At 42.7% G+C, this 25,613-nt stretch overlaps 1 protein-coding gene and 1 pseudogene across 7 annotated transcripts; both read left to right on the top strand.

Annotated features, from left to right (window-relative positions):
- Nucleotides 1-543: 543 nt before the first annotated feature.
- LOC133254341 (bifunctional 3'-phosphoadenosine 5'-phosphosulfate synthase 1-like) lies at nucleotides 544-3,645 on the top strand (annotated as a pseudogene).
- An 11,727-nt stretch (nucleotides 3,646-15,372) lies between these two features.
- Nucleotides 15,373-24,644, top strand: MTRES1 (mitochondrial transcription rescue factor 1). 7 transcript variants are annotated; one of them, XM_061427680.1, is made up of 4 exons: nucleotides 15,373-15,439; nucleotides 18,308-18,783; nucleotides 20,330-20,402; nucleotides 24,129-24,644. In XM_061427680.1, the coding sequence occupies exons 2-4, from the start codon at nucleotides 18,320-18,322 to the stop codon at nucleotides 24,306-24,308; spliced, it is 717 nt and encodes a 238-aa protein (XP_061283664.1). In that variant the 5' UTR covers nucleotides 15,373-15,439; nucleotides 18,308-18,319; the 3' UTR covers nucleotides 24,309-24,644. The 7 variants fall into 7 exon arrangements, with proteins under 7 accessions (XP_061283664.1, XP_061283661.1, XP_061283657.1 ...); XM_061427677.1 differs by having other exon boundaries at nucleotides 15,381-15,569; nucleotides 18,308-18,741; XM_061427673.1 differs by having other exon boundaries at nucleotides 15,383-15,569; nucleotides 18,312-18,783.
- The last annotated feature ends 969 nt before the right edge of the window (nucleotides 24,645-25,613 follow it).

Genomic DNA, 25,613 nt, shown 5'->3' with positions numbered 1-25,613 from the left:
AGAGAACAAATAAGAAGCACATTAAAAAAAAATGCCATTTACCCCAATATAATCCTTAGTTGTTTTGTCGCTAAATTGTGTCCAACTCTTTTGTGACCTTATGGACTACAGCCCGCCAGACTCCACTGTCCATGGGATTTCCCAGGCAAGAATAATAATCCTTGGTATTTAAGTATATTTGGGGGCTGAGACTGTTTCTCTTCATTGTTTCATAGGTTTGGGTCACTTTGCTTCCTTGCTTACTATTGACATTGTCTTATTCCTATTGATTTCAACATCCTTATAGCAAAGGAAAATATTAGGACTGCAGAACTTCAAGGAAATAAGTCACAACAGAAGTATACAACAGATTTACTTTCCTGTAGATGTTCATATCTTAGGGTGATTACCATAGTGGCTTATACTTAATAAGTACTCAAAATTTTTCATTTACCTGCCATAAATCAATCTATACCAGAAATCCCAACTGTGGTCCAGAGAATGGTATTGAAGGGACTTCCCTGGTGGTTCAGTGGTTAAAATCTACCTTGCAATGCAGGGGATGTGGGTTTGATCCTTGGTTGGGGAACTAAGATCCCACATGCTGTGGGGCAACTAAGTCCAAAAGCCACTATCAGACAGAAGCTCGCGCAGCAAAACTAAGATCTGTTGCAGCCAAAAGGGAAAAAAAAGGAAAAAAATAGGAGAACCCCGCACCCACACACTGTGCAGCCATGAAGGTCCTCAGTAGCCTGTGCAAGAAAGTTAAACTGAGCAACAATGCACAGAACTGGGGGATGCAGAGAGCAACTAATATCACCTACCAAGCTCACCATGTCACCAGGAACAAGGGAGATCAAGTGGTGGGGACCACGGGTGGCTTCTGTGGTTACACAGTATGGCTAACAGGCTTATCTGGAGCAGGAAAGACCACAGTAAGCATGGCTTTAGAGGAGTACTTGGTTTGCCATATTATTTCATGCTACACTTTGGATGGTGACAACATTCATCAAGGTTTCAATAAAAATCTTGGCTTTAGTCCTGAAGACAGAGAAGAGAATGTTCGATGCATGGCGGAAACAGCTAAGCTGTTTGCAGATGCTGGCTTAGTGTGTATCACAAATTTTATATCACCTTATACTTTTGCTTTATTGACTATGCCAAAGCCTTTGACTGTGTGGATCACAACAAACTGTGGAAAATTTTTCAAGAGATGGGAATACCAGATCATCTTACCTGCCTCCTGAGAAACCTGTATGCAGGTCATGAAGCAACAGTTGGACCTGGACATGGAACAATGGACTGGTTCCAAATTGGGAAAGGAGTACGTAAAGGCTATATGCTGTCACCCCGCTTATTTAACTTATATGCAGAGTATATCATGCAAAATGCCATGGTGGATGAAGCACAAGCTGGGATCAAGATTGCTGGGAGAAATATCAATAACCTCAGATGTGAAGATGACACCACCCTTATGGCAGAAAGCAGAGAGAAACTAAAGAGCCTCTGAATGAAGGTGAAAGAGGAGAGTGAAAAAGCTGGCTTAAAATTCAACATTCATAAAACTAAGATGATGGCATCCGGTCCCATCATGTCATGGCAAATAGATGGGGAAACAATGGAAACAATGACAGACTTTATTTTCTTGGTTTCCAAAATCACTGCAGATGGTGACTGCAGCCATGAAATTAAAAGACACTTGCTCCTTGGAAGAAAAGCTATGAAATTTAGACTGTATTAAAAAGCAGAGACATCACTTTGCTGACAAATGTCCATATAGTCAAAGCTGTGGTTTTTCCAGTAGTCATGTATGGATGTGACAGTTGGACCATAAAGAAGGCTGAGCGCCAAAGAACCGATGCTTTTGAACTGTGGTGTTAAAGACTCTTGAGAGTCCCTTGGACAGCATGGAGATCAAACCAGTCAATCCTAAAGGAAATCAATCCTCAATATTCATTGGAAGGACTGATGCTGAGGCTAAAGGTCCAATACTTTGGCCACCTGATTTGAAGAAGTGACTCATTGGAAAAGACCCTGATGCTGGGAAAGATTGAAGGCAGGAGAAGGGGACAAGAGAGGGTAATATGGTTGGATGGCATCACTGACTCAATGGACATGAGTTTGAGCAGGCTCTGGAAGATGGTAAAGGACAGGGAAGCCTGGCATGCTGCAGTCCATGGGGTCACAGAGTCAGACATGACTGAGCAAGTGAACAACAATACTGAGAAATGCAACAATGTAAGGCACATTCACAAGGGTGCAAGTTTATTTTTCTTTGAAGTGTTTGTTGATGCTCCCCTGAATGTTTGTGAACAGAGGGATGTCAAGGGACTCTACAAAAAAGCACGGGCTGGAGAAATTAAAGGTTTCATTGGGATTGATTCTCATATTTTCTGATATGAAAAACCAGAGGCCCCTGAATTGGTGCTAAAAACAGATTTCTGTGATGCAAATGACTATGTTTAGCAGGTTGTGGAGCTTCTACAGAAATGGGATATTGTGGATGCCTCTTATGAAGTGAAAGAACTGTATGTGCCAGAAAATAAACTTCATTTGACAAAAACATACAGAAACCTTACTGGCACTGAAAATTAATAAAGTGGATATGTAGTGGGTGCAGGTTTTGGCAGAAGACTGGGCAACCCCACTGAATGGCTTTATGAGAGAAAATGAGTACTTGCAGTACCTTCATTTCGATTATCTTCTGGATGAGGCTGTCATTAACTTGTCAGCACCCTAAAGTCCTGACAGCTACTCAAGAAAATAAAGAGACTAGATGGCTGCACAGCATTTGCTCTGATATACAAGGACCTCTGTGTGGCTATTCTTTGAAATCCAGAAATCCAGAGTTATTTGAGCACAGGAAGGAGGAGCGCTGTGCAAGGAAACAGGAAAAACATGCAAGAACCACCCTTACATCAAGATGGTTATGGAACAAGGAGATTGGCTGACTGAAGGACAGCCTCAAGTCTTAGATTGAATTTATTGGAATGATGGTCTTGATCAGTATTATTTTACTCCTACTGAGTTATAGCAGAAGTTTAAAGATATGAATGCAGATGCTGTCTTTGCATTTCCATTACACAACCCGGTGCACAACGGCCATGCTCTATTAATGCAAGATACCCATAAGCAGCTTCTAGAGAGGGGCAACTGTGTCCTGTCCTTCTCCCTCACCCTCTTGGTGGCTGGACAAGGGATGATGATGTCCCTCTTAGAAGCATGCTGCAGTGCTGGAGGAAGGAGTCCTCAATCTTGAGACCACAGTGGTGGCCATCTTCCCATGTCCCAACTGAGGTCCAGTGGCATTGTAGAGCACTGATGGTTGTGGGAACCGACTTTTACATTGTTGGATGAGACTCGGCTGGCATGCCCCATCCAGAAACAGGGAAGGATCTTTATGAGCAGACTCATGGCATCCAAATGTTGACTATGGCCCCTGGTCTGATCACCTTGGAAATAGTTCCCTTTCAAGTTGCAGCTTATAACAAGAAAAAGAGGCAGATGGACTACTGTGACAGTGAGCACCAGGAAGACTTTGAATTGTCTTAAAAACACAAATGCAAAAACTTTACCTAAGAAGGCCAGAAATCTCTTGAAGGTCTCATAGCTCCTAAGGCCTGGATTGTGCTGATGCAGTACTACAAATCCTTGGAGAAACTTTAAGTTGTTAACCTAGTTATTTCACCTTTTGACACCTCACTGAGTAACAAGAGGAGACAGGTACTTACTGCTGGCATTTCTTTGTGTTGGTATCTGTCCGGACATGCTTCCTAAAAACAGACCCTTTTCCTTAACTATTAATAGCATCAGTTTGGACTGCCTTATGAGTTCTGTTCTGAACTAGTGTAACACACTCCTGGCTTTAATGTATCTTTATTATAGTTATATTCCTACAGTACAGTTTTAAAATCTTGTCTTTTTGTATTATATTCATACTTCTGTATTATCATTTTTTCAAGCTATTATATCAGTTGTAGCCAGTAGTATACACTTTGAATCTCACTATTCATCTCTTGAAAAAAGAAAAAGCCCACTAAACAATAAACTTGGCTAGACCTTGTTTTGGGAATTGAAAAGAAAAAAAAACCCTGATGTTTGTCTGTCAAAAAAAAAATTAAACAAACAATAGTATTGAAAATATCTGTGTGTAAAGTTAAAGCAATTCTTAGAGGGGAATGTATACTTTCAATTGTTTATTAGAAAGTAAGAGAGGGTAAAAGTTGATGAGACAGGCATCTAGCTAAAGAAGTTAGGAAAACACAATGAGATAAGTCCATAGAAAATAAAAGGAAGAAAATGATAAAGAAAAAAGAAACTAAAGACCGAAAGTACAATCAAAAGGATTTTTTAAAAGCCAAAAGTTGGATATTTAAAAACACTATTAAAAGTGACAACCTCTGGCAAGATGGATCAAGAAAAAGAATAAAGGAGGCAAACAAACACATCAGAAATTTTCAAAGATTTTTTAAAATTATGAACAATCTTATGCCATTTAATTAGGAAATATACACAATGAAAATAATTGACAAAATTTTAACCTAAAACTAATTCAAGAAATAGGAAGCCTGGATAGTCCAATTTTAAAAAATAATTGAATTGATAAATAAAAATCTTAATACACAGGCACACAAACACACATACATATACACCTGAGTCAAGACATATAATCTACCAGATTTTAAAGAATTAACATTATTCCAATCTTATATAAATTCTTCCAGGGTATGAAAAAAAAGGCAATATTCTTGATACAGAGATTCTAAAGCTATTCAAAGATAGTATAAGAAAGATAAGAGGCAACTTTTGCCCATAGGTACATAAATCCTACACAAAATATTAGCAAATGAAATTCACAAGAGTGTCAACCAAAAAACACAACTCTCCTATGTTGTCAGCAAGAAAACCACTTTAAATATAAATGTCATAATGGAATTTTTAATGACCAAGTTGGGTTTATACAAGCATGGTTTAACATTAGAAAGTCTATGCATACACTTTATCACATTAACATACTAAAGGAGAAAAATCACATAAACTTCTCACAATATGAGGAAAAGATATTTGATAAGATTCAAAATTCATTCATGATTAAAATATATAAAATATTCTATAGTAAAATAAGTATTGAAGGGTGCTTCTTGACCTGAAAAAAAGTATATGCCAAAAATTATTAGCAAATTATTACTTTTAAGGGTAAAAAAAAAAATTATAAGCATTACTTTTAGAATGAGGAATGACACTATGACTGCTTTTGTTCAACACTGTACCAGAGCACTTAACCAACAGAGACAAGAAAAGGATTTAAGAAGTAAAAAGATTTAAAAAGAAACAAAACTTATCATACATATGCAATATGATTGTCCACATAGAAAGTCCCCACTGTATACAGAAAAACAAACATAGAAACCATCAATATATAATAAATGAGAACACAGTGAGTTCACGGCTCAATAGGAGTTCAATATATCCAACTTAATTGCATTGCTAAACACTAGCAAGAAGTGAAACTGAATTCCCAGAAAATTTAGTTCCTTTGCAGAGTTTAGGATTTACCTCTCTATTCAAAATGTTATTCCTTTTCTTGTCCCATACCTGTTCTTCTCAGGATTGAGGAGCATCAAAGAAAAGGAGGGACCGAAACAGAGCAGGACCCAATGGGGTCTCCCGGGTATAAATTTGTTCCATTTCCCCCATTGCTTGTTTGTAAGAAATAAACTTCATTCCGTATCCTTGACCTTCCCTGAGTTCTGAAGGGCAGATTCAAACAGCTGCTAACCAGAGAAGGGAGGGAATACAGTAACAAAGGAGGAACAGTCAAAAAAACACCGTAGTGCAGTGTCCTGGTTCCTTCTCAAGGAATATACATTATATGTAACAATAACTTTGAGTTCTTCTGTAGGAACTAAGGCCCCCACCCACACGGGGGATGCTAACTTTGGGCTGAGCACAAGCTTCCTGGAACACCACCTTGGTACCTAACCACCAACCAACCAGAAGAAAGTCTGCAAACAGTGGAAGATGATAGACTCTGAAAGTCTCTCAGTCGTGTCTGACTCTTTGCAACCGCATGGACTGTAGCCTGCCAGGCTCCTCTGTCCATGGAATTCTCCAGGCAAGAGTACTGGAGTGGGTAGCCGTTCCTCTTCAGGGCATCTTCCCAACCCAGGGATTGAACCCAGGTCTCCCAGATTGCAGGCAGATTCTTTACCATATAAGCCACCAGGAAAGCCCAAAGACTCTGACCCCCTCCTCAAATGATTCTCCCTTTAAAAAACTTTCATGGACAAGCTGAATTTTTAGAATTGGTTTTGGGGCACAAATTCAAACAAAGCTGTTATATTAAAATTCTGTAGATTTGGTATAGGGACCAATGGACTATAACAGAGAACTCAGAAACACATACACCCATGTATGAATACTCAGCATGTGACAGAGATGTCATTCAGATCACTGATGAAAGAATGCTTATTCAACAAAACAGGTTGAGATAACTAGTGGTTCTTATGAGTAAAGATGAAATTGAATCTTTTTCCCTCATCATACATAAAAAAAAATAATTTCAAATGGAACAGAGACTTAAATATCAAAGATAAAACTAGAACTGTTGGAAGAAACTATAAAAGAACACCTTCATGACTTCAAGGTTGGGAAGGAGGTTTTAAACAAAAAACAAACTGTGTTAATCATTAATGATAAGATACAGACAACTGTGAAGGGGATCAGAGTATCTCACTTTAACATAAGGATTATTTTGAGTTGAAGGCAACTAAGAAACAGAGAAGGCAATGGCACCCCACTCCAGTACTCTTGCCTGGAAAATCCCATGGATGGAAGAGCCTGGTGGGCTGCAGTCCATGGGGTCGCTAGGAGTCGGACATGACTGAGTGACTTCACTTTTACTTCTCACTTTCATGCATTGGAGAGGGAAATGGCAAACCACTCCAGTGTTCTTGCCTGGAGAATCCCAGGGACGGGGAAGCCTGGTGGGCTGCCATCTATGGGGTCGCACAGAGTCGGACACGACTGAAGTGACTTAGCAGCAGCAGCAGCAGCAAGAAACAGCAGATGCAAGAAAAGGTCTCTTCCTTCCCCCTTTTGCCTAAGTGAAACTGTTACTCGCTCAGTAATGTCCGACTCTTTGCGATCCCATGAACTGTGTAGCCCACCAGGCTCCTCTGTCCATGGGATTCTCCACGCAAGAATATGAATACTGGAGTGGGTGGCCATTCCCTTCTTCATGAGATCTTCCGGACCTAGGGATCAAACCCAGGTCTCCTGCATTGCAGGCATTCTTTACCATCTGAGACACCAGGGAAGCCCCTTGCCTGAAGGAAGTGTGTAAATTTTCCCTTATGACAGCTTCCTCCTCCTATCTCCAGGTAGAAGAGAACCATCACTCATCAGTCTAGAAACTGCCTGAGGTTGGGACGCTTGCAGACTGAGAGTCACAGGATACAGACAGGGAAGAAGGCCATGTGACTGAAACCAGGCAGGATCCTGTAAGGCTCCTGGGCACTGTTTGTAGAGAACAGACTCCAGTCTTCATGACCTTTGCCGAGTCCCAAAGGGCAGATTCAAACAACTGCTAATAGGTAAGGGAGGGGATGGAGAGACCAGGGAGGAGCAGCCAAAAAACAACAGTGCAGGTGTTGCCAAAATCTTGGCTCTCTATGCGCCAGAAATACAGAGACAGTTACAGAGGAGAAGCACACTGACTGAAACCACCCACCCTGGGCAGGCCCTTTAGTAACCATTCCCATGAGCTGTTTTATGACAGGAGATTCTGGTAAGGAATACAGAACTAATAAGCCACCACCAACCGGAAGAGTTCGGGAAAGGTCAAAAGGAGACACCGCGTGTTTGTCCACTTCCCAGAATCCCTCTTGCTAGCATCCATCCTGGCTTAGCGATGCTTGCGTCACCAGGAAAGCCTCTGAATTAGAATGATTGGCCAAAGACACCCCAGAAACTAATCCTATCACCATAAAACCACGAGATTGCCAGCCAAGTGGCAGAGCAGTTCTCCTGGGCTCCCTTACCCTACTGCTCTCCACGCGGATGCCCTTTCCCAATAAAATCTCTTGCTTTCTCAGCACATGTGTCTCCTCGTACAATTCATTTCTGAGTGTTAGACAAGAGCTGTTTTGGGTCCTGGAAGGGGCCCCCCTTCCTGCAACAGAAACAGTGACTTCACTACTTTGCCAGGCAAAATGAGAACCCAGTAGGCTAGTGCCCCTCAATAACTCCACCCGCTCTCCACCCCTGGTGAGTAGGGAAAGGTTTTATAGTCAGGAGTATATGATAAGGATCAAGGCATTAACAGTCTTATATTCCTTCTTCTGCAAAGTTTCAAAGGGTGGGGTTGCTGACAAGATTAGGGTGTGTGCAGGGTCTCAGGTGGTCTAGTCTCCTAATCTTGATGAGCCTCTCTGGTCCTTTAATCTCATCTCAGGTGGTTTCCTTGCTGTTCTTCCCTTGATTAGCAACTGCTCTGTAGTTTGGAACTGAAAGTCATGGAGGCTGGAGTCTTGCCTATAAGAAATGGGGGACAAAATGGGCTCCGTGTCCAGGTGCCCCATGAGGCCTTGCTCAGCATCACAGGGACTTCCCTAGTGGTCCAGAGGTTAAGAGGCCTTGCTTCCACTGCAGAGCAGTGTGATGGGGGGCAGGATCCTGGATCCACCTCAAAGAATACACACAACAATATCTTTGAAGTCTTTGGCAGAACTGAAACACCCAACAAATGGAACATGTTAACTACTTGATGAATCATTCTTCTTTCCAGAGGTCACAGTTTGAAAACCTCTTTGAGAACCACAGAACCTCATCAGGAGACCACCTGAAGTGAGAACAAAGGAGTACATGCTCTGCACGCACCCTGATCTTTACCAGCAACCCCGTCCTTGAACCACTGGTATCAAGTCAGTCAATCAGTTCAGTCGCTCAGTTGTGTCCAACTCTTTGAAACCCTGCGGACTATAGCATACCAGGTTTCCCTGTACATCACTGACTCCCAGAGCTTGCTCAAACTCATGTCCATTGAATCAGTGATCCCATCCAACCATCTCATCCTCAGTCGTCCCCTTCTCCCACCTTCAATCTTTCCCAGCATCAGGGTCTTTTCCAATGACTCACTTCTTCAAATCAGGTGGCCAAAGTATTGCAGCTTCAGTTTCTGCATCAGTCTTTCCAATGAATATTCAAAATGGATTTCCTTTAGGATTGACTGGTTGATCTCCTTGCAGTCCAAGGGACTCTCAAGAGTCTTCTCCAACACCACAGTTCAAAAGCATCAATTCTTCGGCGGTCAGCTTTCTTTATGGTTCAATTCTCACATTCATACATGACTATGGGAAAAATCATAGCTTTGACTAGACAGACCTTTGTCGGCAAATAATGTCTTTGCTTTTTAATATGCTGTCTAGGTTGGTCATAGCTTTTTTTCCCAAGGAGCAAGCGTCTTTTAATTTCATGGCTGCAGTCACCATCTGCAGTGATTTTGGAGACCAAGAAAATAAAATCTGTCACTGTTTCCATTGTTTCCCCATCTATCTGCCATGAAGTGATGGGACCAGATGCCATCATCTTAGCTCTCTGAACGTTGAGTTTTAAGACAATTTTTTCACTTTCCTCTTTCACTTTCATCAAGAGGCTCTTTAGTTCCTCCTCACTTTCTACCATCTCCCTGCAATCTTGACTCCAACTTGTGCTTCATCCAGCCCAGCATTTCACATGATGTACTCTGCATAAAAGTTAAATAGCAGGATGACAATGTACAACCTTGCTATACTCCTTTACCAATTTGGAACCAGTCTGTTGTTCCATGCCCAGTCTAACTGTTGCTTTATGACCTGCATACAGATTTCTCAGGAGGCAGGTAAGGTGGTCTGCTATTCCTATCTCTTGAAGACTTTTCCACAGTTTATTGTGATCCACACAGTCAAAGGCTTTGGCATAGTCAATGAAGCAAAGGAGATAATCTTCTGGAACTCTTCTGCTTTTTGATGATTGAACGGATATTGGCAATTTGATCTTTGGTTCCTCTGCCTTTTCTAAAACCAGCTTGAACATATGGAAGTTCACAGTTCATGTACTGTTGAAGCCTGGCTGGGAGAATTTTGAGCATTAATTTGCTAGTGTAAGAGATGAGTGCAATTGTGTGGTAGTTTGTACATTCTTTGGTATTGCCCTTCTTTGAGATTGGAATGAAAACTGACCTTTTCCAGTCCTGTAGCCACTGCTGTGTTTGCCAAGTTTTCTGGCATATTGAGTGTGGCACTTTCACAGCATCATCTTTTAGGATTTGAAATAACTCAACTGGAATTCCATCACCTCCACTATCTTTGTTCATAGTGATGCATCATAAGGCCCACTTGACTTTTCATTCCAGGAGGTCTGACTCTAGGTGAATGATCACACCATCATGGTTATCTGGGTCATGAAGATCTCTTTTGTATAGTTCTTCTGTGTATTCTTGCCACCTCTTCTTCATCTCTTCTGCTTCTGTTAGGTCCATACCATTTCTGTCCTTTATTGTGCCCATCTTTGCATGAAATATTCCCTTGGTATCTCTTAATTTTCTTGAAGAGATCTCTAGTCTTTCCCATTCAATTGATTTTCTCTATTTCTTTGCATTGATCACTGAGGAAGGGTTTCTTATCTCTGCTTGTATTCTTTGAAACTCTGCATTCAAATGAGTATAGCTTTTCTTTTCTCCTTTGCCTTTTGCTTCTCTTCTTTTCTCAGCTATTTATAAGGCCTCTTCAGACAACCATTTTGCCTTTTTGCATTTCTTTTTCTTGGGGATGGTCTTGATCACTGCCTCCTGTACATGTCACGAACTTCCGACCATAGTTCTTCAGGCACTCTGTCTATCAGATTTAATCCCTTGAATCTATTTGTCACTTCCACTGTATAATCATAAGGGATTTGATTTAGGTCATACCTGAATGGTCTAGTGGTTTTCCCTACTTTCTTCAATTTCAGTCTGAATTTGGCAATAAGGAGTTCATGATCTGAGCCACAGTCAGCTCCCGGTCTTATTTTTGCTGACTGTATAGAGCCTCTCCATCTTTGGCTGCAAAGAATATAATCAATCTGATTTCAGTATTGACCATCTGGTGATTTCCATGTGTAGAGTCTTCTCTTGTGTTGTTGGAAGAAGGTGTTTGCTATGACCAGTGTGTTCTCTTGGCAAAACTCTGTTAGCCTTTGCCCTGCTTCATTCTGTACCCCAAGGCCAAATCTGCCTGTTACTCCAGGTATCTCTTAACTTCCTACTTTTGCATTCCAATCCCCTATAATGAAAAGGAGACTTCCCTGGCGGCTCAGATGGTAAAGCATCTGCCTACAATGCAGGAGACTTGGGTTCAATCCCTAGGTTGGGAAGATCCTCTGGAGAAGGAAATGGCAACACACTCTAGTACTCTTGCCTGGAAAATTCCATGGGTGGAGGGGCATGGTAGTCTACAGTCCTTGGGGTCACAGAGTCAGACACAACTGAGCAACTTCTCTTCATTTCATAATGAAAGGAAATCTTTTTTGGGTGTTAGTTCTAGAAGGTCTTATAGGTCTTCATAGAACCCTTCAACTTCAGCTTCTTCAGAATTACTGGTTGGGTCACAGACTTGGATTACTGTGTTATTGAACAGTTTGCCTTGGAAACGAAGAGATCATTCTGTCATTTTTGAGACTGCAACCAAGTACTGCATTTAGGACTCTTTTGTTGACTACAAGGGCTACTCCATTTCTTCTAAGGGATTCTTGCCCACAATAGTAGATATAACGGTCATCTGTATTAAATTTGCCCATTCCGGTCCATTTTAGTTCACTGATTCCTAAAATGTCGATGTTCACTCTTGCCATCTCCTGCTTGACCACTTATAATTTCCCATCCTCAACATCCTCTTTTATCTTTAGCTCAGAATGGTATTTCAGCCATTTTGGTGACCTAGTCTTTCTGGGTCTCTCTCATGTATACATGTTAAACTGTTTGATTTTCTTCTGTTAAAAAGATAGTAAATTAAAACCTGAAAATAAAAAAGCAATTCATGTGCACATTTTCAATTATATCAAAACCAAAAACCAACAAAAAACCTAGAAAGAAGTCATAGTCCATCAACAGATAGCATCACAAACATAATAACTCAGGTTGTTTCTTGATGGCACAATAAATCCAGAGAGCCCTGATCACTTGGTTTATGATCCTCTGGCCAGAGACATCCTGACTCTCAGAACTACAATTTAAGAAATGTCACAGAAGGAATTCCCTGGTGGCCCACTGGTTAGGGCTTGGCATTTTCACTTCCATGACCTGGGTTCAATCCCTGGTTGGGGAGCTAAGATACTGCAAGCCAAGTGGTGTGGCTAAAAGAATAAAATATAACTTAAAACTCACCTATACATAAAACTAAAAGTGCTCTGATTTAGACATCACTATATGTAAAATTAAATATTTGAGCTATATTAAAGGCTGGAGTCCAGACTTGTAAGCTCAACTCTCAGTTCAATTCTCAGTGTCTTTTCTTCTGACCTAGTGTAGCCCTATGAGGGAATGTAAACTTGGCCCTCTAGGTGGTCTAAACTAGTCAGAACTACAATGTCCCACAGCAGGGGCCAGTTTCTATGAAAAAAATAAAAAATCACAAATACGTGTGTACACACACAAAACTACTTCTTAACCTCACAGCAGTTTTAAAAATATTATTTAGCAATTTAAAGTTAAAAAAATAGTCATCTAACAAAGTGTTGATTTTTCTAAAGGCCAGCGACTAAGTTGACTTTATGTAATCCAATAGCACTGTATTCTTTTATCTCCTCCCAAAATCATGCATAATCACACAGCAGTTTTCTCAGTTGATAATAATACTGATTAACTCCTATTACTGGCAGATTTAACAGTGTATCTGTAGTCTTTTACAAATGACTTAAACTAGTAAATGTAACTGTGTATCACCTGTGTAAAATGTCAACAGTATAATCTGAATTTGTTAGGGGAAGCACACTGACCGACCGCCTACCCTGGCCAGGCACCGCAGTGACTATTTGCATGAGTCGTTTTAGGACAGGAGGTCCTAGTAAGGAACACAGAAGGAATAAGCCACTACCAACCAGAAAACTTTGGGAAAGGTCAAAAGGAGACAATCAGCTCCCAGAATCCTTCTTGCTGGCATCCTCTTGGCTGAACAATGCATGTACCTCTAGGAAGGACTCTGAGTCAGAATGATTGGTCTAAGACAACAGGGAAACTAACCCTATCACCATAAAACCTGAGACTGCAAGCTATGTGGCAGAGCAGTTCTCCCGGGTTCCCTTACCCTACTGCTCTCTGCCCAGGTGCCCCTTTCCAATAAAATCTTTGCTTTGTCAGTATGTGTGTCTCCTTGGACAATTCATTTCCAAATGTTAGAGAAGAGCCCACTTTTGCGCCCTGGAAGGGGTCCCCCTTCCTGCAACAAATTCATATAATATATGAAGTTTTATCACTTCAGCACCAGATATAATTTGTAACTGCCTTTGCTTACTGCACAAATGCAACCAAGCAGGTTATAAATTCTTGGGAATATATGTATTTTTCTAGAGACAACATTTATAACTCTCAAAGATGTTCAAAGGGGTTGGTGATTTCAGAAAACTCAAGGCTCACAGTATTTTTAAAAGCTATCTTCCCACACACTAAAGGCCAATTAATCTATGACAAAGGAGCTAAGAATACACAGTGGAGAAATGAGAGTCTCTTCCATAAGTGTGCTATGAAAACTGGACAGCTACAAGAAAAAGAACACAATTAGAACATTCTCTTATACCATATGCAGTAATACTCAAAACGGATTAAATCCTAAATGTAAGACCAGATACCATAAAATTCCTTGAGGAAAACACAGGCAGAACACTGTTTGACATACTTCACAGCAATTTTTTTTTTTGATCCTTCTTCCAAAACAAAGGAAATAAAAAGCAAAAATAAATGAATGGGACCTAATTAAACTGAAAAGCTTTTGCACAAATGGTACTGTTAAATGGAAGAAAAATTTTCCAAATGATATAACTAAGAAGGGGTTAATACCCAACATATATAAACAGTTCATTCAACTTGACATCAAAAGACCAAACAACCTGATTTTAAAATGGAGCAGAACTGAACAGATATTTTTCCAAAGAAGAAATGTGATTGCCAGCAAGCACATGAAAATATGCTCAACACTGCTAATCACCAGAGAAAGGCAAATTAAAACGACAATGAGATACCATCAGAGACATGTCAGAATGGGTATCCTCAAAAAGAACACAAATAACAAACAATGGTGAGGACTGGAGAAAGGGAAATCCTTGTACACAGCTGGTGGGAATGTAAACTGATGCAGCCACTGTGGAAAACAGTATGGCAGATTCTCAAAAAAACTAAAAATAGAACTACCATGTGCCCCAGCAATTCTGCTCCTGGATATATATTTAAACAATATAAAACACTAATTCAACAGAAGAATGGATAAAAATGTGATGCAAGTACAATGGAAAACCACTCAGCTGCAAAAAAGAATGAAAATTTGCCATTTACAACAACATGGATGATTTGGAGGGCATTATGCTAAGTGAAATAAGTCAGAGAAAGGCAAATACTGTGTATCACTTATATGTGGAATCTAAAAAATACAACCAGGGAATATAATAAAAAGGCTGACTCACACATACAGAAGACAAACTAGCAGGATAACAGTAGAGAGAGGGAAGGGGGAGGAGCAATATAGAAATACAGGATTAAGAGACACAAACTACTCACTTTAAAATAAACTACAAGAATATTTTATAAAACAGGGGGAATACAGCAAATGAGTATAACCTTTAAAAATTGTGAATCACTATTTTGTACACCAATAATTTATGTAGTATTACGTATCAGGCTTCCCTGGTGGCTCAGACGATAAAGCGTCTGCCTGCAATGCAGGAGGCCCTTTGGTTCCAGGGTTGGGAAGATCCGCTGGAGAAGGACATGGCAACCCATTCCAGTATTCTTGCCTGGAGAATCCCATGGACAGAGGAGGCTGGCGGGCTACAGTCCACGGGGTCCCAAACAGTCGGAGACGACTGAGCGACTTCACAAACACACACAAACGAGTATCAACTAGACTTCAATAAAAAATTACTTATCTAAAAAAAAAAAAAACTCAAAACTCTCTTCAACCACGTGGAATCAATCACCCGGAGGTGGCTTCCGGTCCAGCTCACAGCTAATCGGTCCTCCAGGCCGCCCACACTCCCCACGCAGTCCTCCTAGATACCGCTTGCAGCAGAGGTCGCTGCGTCGCCATCACCGCGCCCCGGCGCCTCGCCCAGCCCGCTCTCAACGCGCCGGCGCCGACGGAAGGGGCGGGGCAAAGATAGGGCGGGGCCTGGAGGCAGGCGGTCTGCAAGGCCGCTGGGAGGGGGGCGGGGAGGGAGGAGCAGCGCTGACGTACAGGTAACTGCGCCCCTGCCGGGCCAGCGGTGACCCAGGCCCGCTCCCCCCTCTGTTGCTTCATCGCGCGCACGTGGGAAATACAGGAGCGGCGAGCTCCCCTCCCCTGGCTGCGCTCCCGCCAGGGCTCCGCGTGAGTGTCTCGCGTCCTGCCCCGGCCCGGCCAGCTCGGGACGCCCCGTGGACCCGGGGGGCCAAGGCTGTCCGCTCCTGGGTCTGGCTGCTCCTGCTGGCTGCAGACGCAGACTGCAAGCTCGAGGACTCTGGTGTCCAGTTTCCCTTGACCTTGAGAACCTGCGAAGGTGCGCAGCCCGAGGGGGTAGGGAGGGAGCGAGGGGAACATGACCTTGTCTCAGCAGTTTGTCAGCCTCTGAGCCAAGAGATTTTTAGTTGCAATTGACCTAAAAGCAGTTCAATCAGGTTCTCCATTCGGAGTAGTTAACGGGCTCAGGAACGTGGAGCGATTCCAAGTGTCCCGCGGGTTCAGGACAGCGTCGCCTCTGCATTCAGGTAGTTGCTGTTCTTACAGACTTTGGTTAGTTCACAGATTTTATATCTCGCCTGAAGATCTCAGTCAAAACCACCTTCAGGCCTCCTGCCGCGATCATCCCTTTATGTTCACGCTGTCGCGCCAAAGAAATCTTAAAAAGCACTACTGTCGGATCACTTCCCTACCTAAGATCTTTCTATAACTCTCACACACTCTGGATAAGTCCACGCTTTGATATGGAAGGCTCCTGGCGATCTCACCTCTTACCCGTCAACCCAACCCCCTCTTAGCTCTTCATTCTAACGCACAGGTTCTTTTGCTGTGCTTTCACTTCACAGTATTTAATCAAGTACTTACCACGTGCCAGGCACTATTCTGGGCACTTGGGCTTGAGCAGAGGAAAATAGCACCGGTAACAGTTTATATTCTACTAGCAGAGTCATTTAAAAAAAACAAAAACAAAACCAGTAAATTATATAACATGATAGTAGATAATGCTATGATGGAAGAAAGTAGAACAGGGGAGATTGGGAGGACAAGATACCTGTTAAATGGAGTTGGAATGAGTAGACTTCACTGAGTTAAAAAATGAGTTATCCCTGCAGATAACCTGGACTAAGGGTGTAGTAGGGCACCTGGAACAAAGGAGTTTACTCAGAAGTTTGCCTGTTGTGTACGAGGATCTTCAGGAAGGAGTTGAGTAAGCAAGGGTGAGAGAGGCGGGAGATGAGGTCAGAGAGGAAATGGAGGGGGCAGATCACAGGGCCTATAGGGCAAGGGAGGGAGTTTGCTTTTTCAGTGCTTTTGTAGGATTGTGAGGGAAGGAGAGACGTGATACAAATTCTTTTTAAAAGAGTCTATCTGACTGACTGCTGTATGGAGAACAGACTGTGATGGAGCCTTGGTAGTCATCCTGATGATAGACCGGGGCCTGAATCTGTGGTAACAGTGGTAATTGTGAAAGGGAAACCAAATGTTTTGGTTTTGGAGATAAGCCAACATGATTTCCTGACATAATGGATCTGAGTAGGGGGGAAAGAGTCAAGAGTGACTGAAAGCTTTCCTTTTCAGGAACTAGAAGGGTGGAGTTACTATTAACTGAGATGGGGACGGCTGCAGCTAGAGCAGATTTGGGGTTGCAGATATATCAGAGTTTGTTTCAGGGCCAATTAAGACTGGAGTCCCTGTTATGCATCCAAATGGATATGTCGAATAGGCAGTCAGATACTATGTCAGGATCTGCAAGACCACCTCTAGGTTCACTGATTTCACTGGGAAGACTCAACAGGACTCAGCTATGGGTCATGGCTATGATTTACAACAGAAAATGATACAACATGCAAGGTTCAAGATGCCTGGGACAAAGTCTAGAGGAAACCAGGTGAAGTCTTCCAGGAGGCCTCTCGCAGTGGAGCATACAGGACATGTGGCATGACTGTGCCTCAGTGCCTCAGGGAACAATCACCTAGTTAGTGGTGATTACAGTTAGTCAACTGTAAGATGAACCACTGATGTAAAAACAGCTTCTTGAGGAAAAAAGAAATCACCATGTTAGATGTATATAGCAAGCATAGAATGCACCTGGGTTTCACAAATGCTACGTGAGATGGTATATCTTAGAAGCAGCATAATATGGTTAAAACTGCAGGCTTTGTACCCAGACTACTGGGGCTTTAATCCTGGCTCTCTGTGACCTACCCTTTCTTTCTCTGCTAGCTAATGAATCTATTAGGAAGAAGATGTGAAAGGGGGTAGAATGCAGATCTGTACAATTTGCTCATTCCTAGCTCTGATTTGCTGTAGTTGGAGGTTGAAAGTTGAGAGACTTACTCTGGGTTTATAAAGTGATGATCTAGTATCCTTGGCAAAGTCCATTATTGTAAGCTTGTAATGTATGTCAGTAGACAGTGTTTCTTGTTCTGAGATTTTTTTTTTTTTCTCTAAAATCATTAAGGGCATTCCCTGGTGGCCTAGTGGTTAGGATTCTGGACTTGTCACTGCTGGGGCTCAGGTTTAATCCCTGGTTGGGGAACTGAGATCCTGCAAGCTGCATGACATAGCCAAAGAGGGTGGGGAAAGCACTGAGCAGTCAGTACCCAAACTAATTTGGGGGAGTGAGAAGAGTGGAACCTGTGTTTTCACATGTATTAGCATCCAGTTTGACCTTCATGACTGTCCTATCAGGTCAGTACATTAAGTACAGCCAGAAGACTCACCAGGTACAGTGTGCATGGCCTTGGTTCGTGTGGACCCAACATGGCCTTTTGTAGGAGGGAACATGGTACAGTATCAGCTGTAACGTGTTCACAGTGTGCATGGTTTATGTAGTAAGAATGCCAAGATACCACACTTGTGAACTAAATCTGAATTGTCTGTTTCAGGTAGTATGTGCCATGGCTATGACTAGTGTCAGACTGCCCAGCAGCATTTTAAGAAAGCCAGATGCCTGGATTGGACTCTGCAGAGCACTTCGAGGGACACCTTCACATAAAGGCTGTGCTTCCTGGAATCGATACTTGTATTTGTCTAGTGCCAAGTTAAATGCATCAAATTATAAAACACTCCTCCATAACATTTTCTCACTGAGACTCCCAGGGCTTTTAATATCTCCGGAATATATTTTTCCATTTTCCATAAGACTCAAAAGTAATATAAGCTCTAAAAAATCCACTAAAAAGACTCTACAAAAAGTGGAAGATGAAGGGGACTCTGATGAAGAGAGGGATGAGATGAGTGAGCTGGAAGAGGAGCCCGAGGACAACCCCAGTGAGGTCAAAGACTATAAAGACCTGGACAAAGCAGTACAGTCTTTCCGGTATGACGTTATCCTGAAGACGGGCCTAGATATCGGAAGGAAGTATGTGCGTTTTCATACAAAAATCACTTGTCTTCTTGGTTGTTTTAAAGCAGCATTACCAATCACATGGCTCATATTACAGTGAAGGGTAACCACAGATGTGAAAGAATCTTACAGGAACCTGGTCCAATTATTTCATTCTATACGTGAAAAAACTAATTCCCAAAGAAGTCAAATGACTGCCTGCAAATCCCATGTGCCGTGTTTCCTTGACTCTAAGACATAGTCAACTGTAAGATGAACCACTGATGTAAAAACAGCTTCTTGAGGAAAAAAGGAATCACCATGTTAGATGTATATAGCAAGCATAGAATGCACCTGGGTTTCACAAATGCTACGTGAGATGGTATATCTTAGAAGCAGCATAATGTGGTGGTTAAAACTGCAGGCTTTGTACCCAGACTACCGGGGCTTTAATCCTGGCTCTCTGTGACTTTGGACAAGATACTTAAAATCTCTGTGCAGTTCCCTCATCTGTAAAATAAGGCTAATAGAACTGGCTTTAGAAGGTGGTGGCTAGGATTAAATAAGTCAGTCTATCTTCCTGTAGCATTTACAACAATGTGTGGCACCTGGGTTCTCAATGTATGTTAGCTATGATGATGAAAATACTATGTGCGTTCATGTATATAGTGTATGGAGATATTAAGCATAACCTTCAAGGTTTCTTTAATCTCCTTGTTTCTTCGCTAGACCTATTATATAATAATAGTGATCGTCACTGTTCATTCATTCCTTTAGCAATCATTGTGTGCATACTGCATGCAAAGTAAGAACTGTCATATGAATAAGAAATTAAGATTCCTTTGTCTAATTTGTACCTTTATGTCCTAATTTAATGGCATAGTTTAGTTTTTTAATCCATGAAACTTAAAGACTCATAAAGATGACTCTGAGCGCACAGGCACCCTCATCAGGACTTCAATGTTCTGTAAAGTCTGGCAGGCTCGTTAAGGGCCTCCCTGTCTCTCACAGTAGTAGCTAGTACTGTTATTAGGAAAACCCCCAACATCAATCACCAGGAGTCTGAGCGTTAAGACGAAAGGGCACTCATTTTTGTCTGTATCTGCCTTGGTCTAGTCGCTCCACTGATTAAATTCAGAGAGATCAGCAGTGGCTGGATTGGCATTTCCCCAGCCTCAGTGCAGATCAGCAGAGGGTTTCTTAACAGCCTCACCACAGGTGTGGTAACTGGTTTTTCTCTCAGAGCATGTGAGGGGAAGGTAGCACCCACTCATGTTGACTGTCGTGGATCACGGGAGCTATCACCTGCGTGAAGTCCCAGCAGAGCGCTGCTTACCTGCCATCTCACTCTAGCAGATCTTTGCAGCAGCCACATCTACTCAGCAGTGCCCTTCGGTCTCCCTGTTTAGATTCATATAGGAGCAGTTGACTTTCACTTTCCCAATGCCCAGAATGGAGATTTTGTGAGTAGGCTGGTCACTGTCAGGAAAAGCATTATTAATAGCCAGTATTTTCCTCAAAATTATATAATTGTCTTGAATATATTTCTATTTTAAAGTACTTTGACTTTTTTTTTTTTAAGCAAAGTGGAAGATGCATTCTACAAAGGTGAACTCAGGCTGAATGGGGAAAAACTATGGAAGAAAAGCAGAACGGTAAGATACTATGACAACCAAATATTTTTGTGTGTTGTTCTGTACTCAGTTAACGCCTTCCCCAGTCTCCCCTGGGGCTCCTTCCTTGGGGCATCAGTGGCTCCTCAGGTATGTCTGTCTTACCACCTTGAAGGTCTCCCTCAGGCCTAGCCACACAGCTTCAGTCACACAGACCACTTGCTGATTGTAGCCATAATGACTTTGAGATGAAGCTTCCTCTTTTTCTTTAAAATTTTAAGACAAGTCACTATCAGAACTAGAAAAAATCTATTAATTAAACTTCTTAAGTTATTAATGTTAGCCTCTCTGAAATCATAATAATCAGGCCAAAAAGAAATGTTTGATCCATGTAGAGGTTTCTTTGGCCTGCTGTAACCTGAGCAGATGTGCGATTCTGTTCAGCTCAGCAGAAGTTACACTGCTCTGTGTGCAGAGCAGCCATCAAAAAGGTTCTATATTTCCTGATAGCCCTGTTGATATTGTTGTTTTATGACAGAATCATTAATAAGTGTTACAAGAAAATGAATTTCTAGTATCTGATGTTATAATAAATGATACATATTCTTATAAAAATGTATTTTTGTAAAAATAAGTTACATATATACATATATCTAGATTAAAATCGGAGAAGGCAATGGCACCCCACTCTAGTACTCTTGCCTGGAGAATCCATGGATGGAGGAGCCTGGTGGGCTGCAGTCCGTGGGGTCGCTCAGAGTCGGACACGACTGAAGTGACTTAGCAGCAGCAGCAGCATTTATCTTTGAGTGGGCATTGTGAGTTATGTTCATGTGTTTTATTTTCTGAATTTTTTATGAGTATGTTTCACTTTCATAATTGGGAAAAATAATAATGATAGTAAAAGTTAACAAGACAGTTTTAAAAAGTATATGGCAGAGACCCTTAAAAAGTGTGGCAGACACTGACCCTTGAGGCATTAGCAGACAGAATATAACTCCCAGTCAGTGTCCAGGGAATAAATGTTCTAGCGGAGTTAGACACACTTTTGAAGGTTTTTATTTTAGCTTCTCTCGTATTTCAAAGCAACCCTGGGATCGGAGAACGTGAGCTGCATCCCGTTCCCCTGGGACGTGGGAGGGTGTGAGCCATCAGCTGTGGACCTAGATGAGCACGGAGGCTGTCTTCAGAGGCCCTGATCCTGTGCTGAGTGGTTCTTGTGGCTGGGTGGACTGAAGAGGGGATCCCCAGTGCTTTTCTTGGCCACCAAGTCTCAAGGCCACTGTTCCTCTGAAGGCACCCAGCCTGGCAGGTTCAGACTTCGGGTGTCAGCCCTTGCTCTGTGAGCTGCAGGAAGTCAGGCACTCCAGACGGGCATCTGGACATCAAGTCCTTCTTGTCCCTTAATTGCTTTTCCCTGTGTAGCCCAGCCCCCTCTAGCCAGCCGCAGTGTTCCTAAGACAAGACCTGTTCTTGGTGCAGGATGCCTCTGTCAGGGCCTCATTTGCAGATACCACAGATCTGTTTTTTCTCCCTCTGCTTTGCGATATTGTTAACTACAGTCTAATTGCTGCTTCTTCATTCTGCCTTGGGTGTTCTATTGTCTTGGCTGCCTTCCAGATTTCTCCTGAGGGTCAGCAAAGGAAGGGCCCAGCATTAACACACGGCTGCCTTGTTACTAGGAGGCCTGGTAGCCATAGTAACTGCAGCTAAGGGGAGATTGGAAATGTAGATACTTGGAACAGCCCCTAATCCCAGCCAGTCTTGCTTTGTGTCTACTGCGCTGTCTCCCACAGTTGAAGGGAATGAAGGACACCTCCCCTTCCGTGGCCTGCTCCATGGGGCTTGTGCCCAGCTGCTGAGGATACATAACGGGTTGATTTTTCTCTGTATATCCTTTTATACCTTTTACATCTTGTATCATGTGCATTAATGTATTCCTTTATTTAAAAAGGAATTTTAATGACACAGAGTTATGCCAAAAAAGGTAAAGCAGCGTTTCCAAGTCTTGTATTTCTGAACATTGATTTTAAATGCCTATATAGGTTGGCCACATGGTCATTTTTTAAAAATTGAACCCAGCAGAACTTCAGGAGAACTGACTCCCCTCTGCCCCTGCATCTGGCCCAGATGATGCCCTCATACCCACAAAGAGAAGCAGTCATCATGCCTCACTATGGTGTTAGTCTCTCTGCTTCTCAGCCCAGAGGGGAGAAAGTTAATGGTTTAAAATCAGCCCTTTGAGTTTTGGGCTTCCCGAATCTGCCTGCAATGCAGGAGACTGCAGTTTGATTCCTGGGTCAGGTATTCTTGGGCTTCCCTTGTGGCTCAGCTGGTAAAGAATCTGCCTGCAATGCAGGAGACCTGGGTTCAATCCCTGGGTTGGGAAGATCCCCTGGAGAAGGGAAAGGCTACCCACTCCAGTATTCTGGCCTTGAGAATTCCATGGACTGTATAGTCCATGGGGTCATGAAGAGTTCGACACGACTGAGTGACTTTCACTTCACTTGTGAGTTTTATATCCAGCTGCCAGGATTGACCGGTATGGTGTTGTGGTGAGCAGGTGTGCGTTCCCACGCTGTTGACTGAGTATTGGGCCTACGGATGTCTTGAGTGGGTTGCTTGCCCTAGTGAAGTACAGATATTCCAACAGCATGAAGTTAGGACCGCCTTAGGGAGTATTCATTGGAAAATGCAGTAAACGTAAGCATTTGGCACGATGGCTTCTTAAACAGAAGCCCCCAAGCAACCTTTTAAATGGGTACCTATGCCCACTTAAGGGTCCGTGGCCCACACATGTGGGTCCCTCCCTGTCTTCCTGTCCTGCCTCTTCAACCCTGTGCCCGTCCCGGGCTCGGAAGTGGTGGTGAGTGGTCTGAGATGGCCTCTGGTCACCCTGGATTGTGTTGTAGCAAAAGCCGCATATTGCACCTGGGTCAGTTTAGCCCCTTCCTGAGTTACTGGGCAGATGCCCTGGATACTGAGCTGCCAGGACCCGGTGTCTGTCTCGGGCTGTTTGCACCCGGGCAGCACGAATGTGACTGCCCCCCAGGGCATGTCCTGCACTCACTCAAGCCAGAGCTCCTCTCTGGATAAAAATGGGTTTGATCTCAGCCCTTTTAACCCAGGTCAGCATCCTCTTTTCTGGGGCATTCCATCCTTGTTCATGGAGTCCTGTCTCTTCTTGATGATGTGTCATCCCTGGGGCTAGCCAGTACCGGAAAGCAGTTTCTTTACTTCCATTTCTTAAAGAGATACGGCTGTTGTTGCACTGTGATGAATTTCCAACAAATTATGCCCTGTATGCAATGATGTAGCTTATCTGGGTTGAAATCAGTGAATGTGTTATACTGAAAATTGTCTTCTCAGTGTCTTCCCAGTGCCTGTAGTAATTACTATGCTCATACTCTCTAAAATTATGTCCCGCTTCCTTTGTTTTTTGCCATTGTTACCAAAATAAATGCTTCCATTCAAGAGTTTCCTTAAGTCATGCAATAGGGATGAAAATCAGAGCCACACAGGGCCCATCCTCAAGCAGCTAGCTGTCTCAGCCTGAAGGAGTGACACTGGTCCATGTTAAGCCACATGGGTTTGAGGCACCTTCCCAGAGAGGGAGGCCCTTTCACCTGGAGGCACTAAGATAAGTGACTGTTTCAAAGGAGTACCTCCCCGCCAGGGACTGGTTCTCTGGGGAAAACCCAAAGTAGAGATGTTTGCATTGGCCTGCATTTCCCCAAACGACAGCTCTGTTTTCTTTTTAATTTTCAGGTGAAAGTGGGAGATACGTTGGATCTTCTTATTGGAGAGGATAAAGAAGCAGAAACAGAGACAGTGATGAGGATTATCCTGAAAAAAGTGCTGGAGGAGAAGACCAGCAGTGAGAAGCACAGAGTGGTGTTACGACGGTGGAAAAAATTACAATTGCCTAAAAAGAGTATGCTCAAATAAATGGATTGCTTTTCAGTGACAAAGCTGCTTTGTAGTGGTGCAGGAAGGGGCCAGGTTCAAAAGAAGATGTTTGTATTAAAATAAAGTTCTCCCACCATTTGTAGAAGATGCTGAGCAGTTTTGTGCAAGTCAGGATCCGCATTGTGGCTCTTGAAGACGCTTCCCTTGGACTGGATTTCCCTCTCAGCCTTGATTTATTCACTTTTTGACCTCATGAGCAAGAGTGAGATTTGTAATGAATGAACTAAACTCAGAGACAGTTTACATGATCAGCCCACTGTTTCCCAGGTTAACAGCCTTGGGAGGGAGAGTAAAATAAACTGACCTTGTTCTTAGTGTCTTTATTTCAGTTTTATCCCCATCGACCAGCTTCCCTGGGTTCAGGCTTAAGGCAAAACCAAGCTGAGTCCAGGTCTCCTTCCTCTCCTTAGGGCAGCAGCACTGGACGACCCCCTTTCTCCATCGACCTTTCTCAGTTACCAACATGTTGGCCTGAGTTCCCTTCAGTTTGTCTCCAGAGGTCTGGATAGTAAAGTTGTTCCAACTAATTCCAAATGGTTTATTTCGGGCCCATTTAAAATTAACTGTTTAGGTCAAGGGTTTGACAGACGAAGGCAGCCACAAGCCTTTTGTCTAACACACAAGCACGGCTTGTACATTTTGAGAGGCTTTTTTTAAAAAAAAGAGAGAGAGGGAAATATATAATAGAGACCTTATGTAGCCCACAAAGCCTAAAATATTTACATTGACTCTTTACAGAAAGAATGTAATGACCCTTTCTGGTTTAAGCTGATGGTGTACTTTTCAGCTGAAAGTAGGAAATACACAGATTTTTTATCAGTGAAGAGAATAAAGCATCAGAGGCCAATTATTTTAATTGTCAAGACAGTGTTGTAAAGTGAAGTGAAGTCACTCAGTCATGTCCGGACTCTGCGATCCCGTGGACTATAGCTACCAGGCTCTTCCATCCATGGGATTTTCCAGGCAAGAGTACTGGAGTGGGGTGCCATTTCCTTCTCCAGGAGATCCTTCCGACCCAGGGATTGAACCTGGGTCTCCCGCATTGTAGGCAGACACTTTACCATCTGAGCCACAGGGAAGTGTAAAAGGGACTGAAAAAACAAGAGCAGTCATAGAAAGGACACACATATACACATCATCTAGAAAAGGGCATCCGCAGAAATAAACTGATTTGTAGATTCTCAGGAGCAGTTTCCTAGCACTGGAAGGGTCGGCTCAAATAGGAGACTTGTTAGACTATGTCATGTAAAAAGACTTTGTTGGGGTCTTTTTATCTGCCCTCCA

Source organism: Bos javanicus, chromosome 9, assembly GCF_032452875.1.
Source record: "Bos javanicus breed banteng chromosome 9, ARS-OSU_banteng_1.0, whole genome shotgun sequence".
NCBI lineage: Eukaryota > Metazoa > Chordata > Mammalia > Artiodactyla > Bovidae > Bos > Bos javanicus.
Note: the sequence above shows the minus strand (reverse complement) of the source record. Positions and strands in the feature narration are given on the sequence as shown.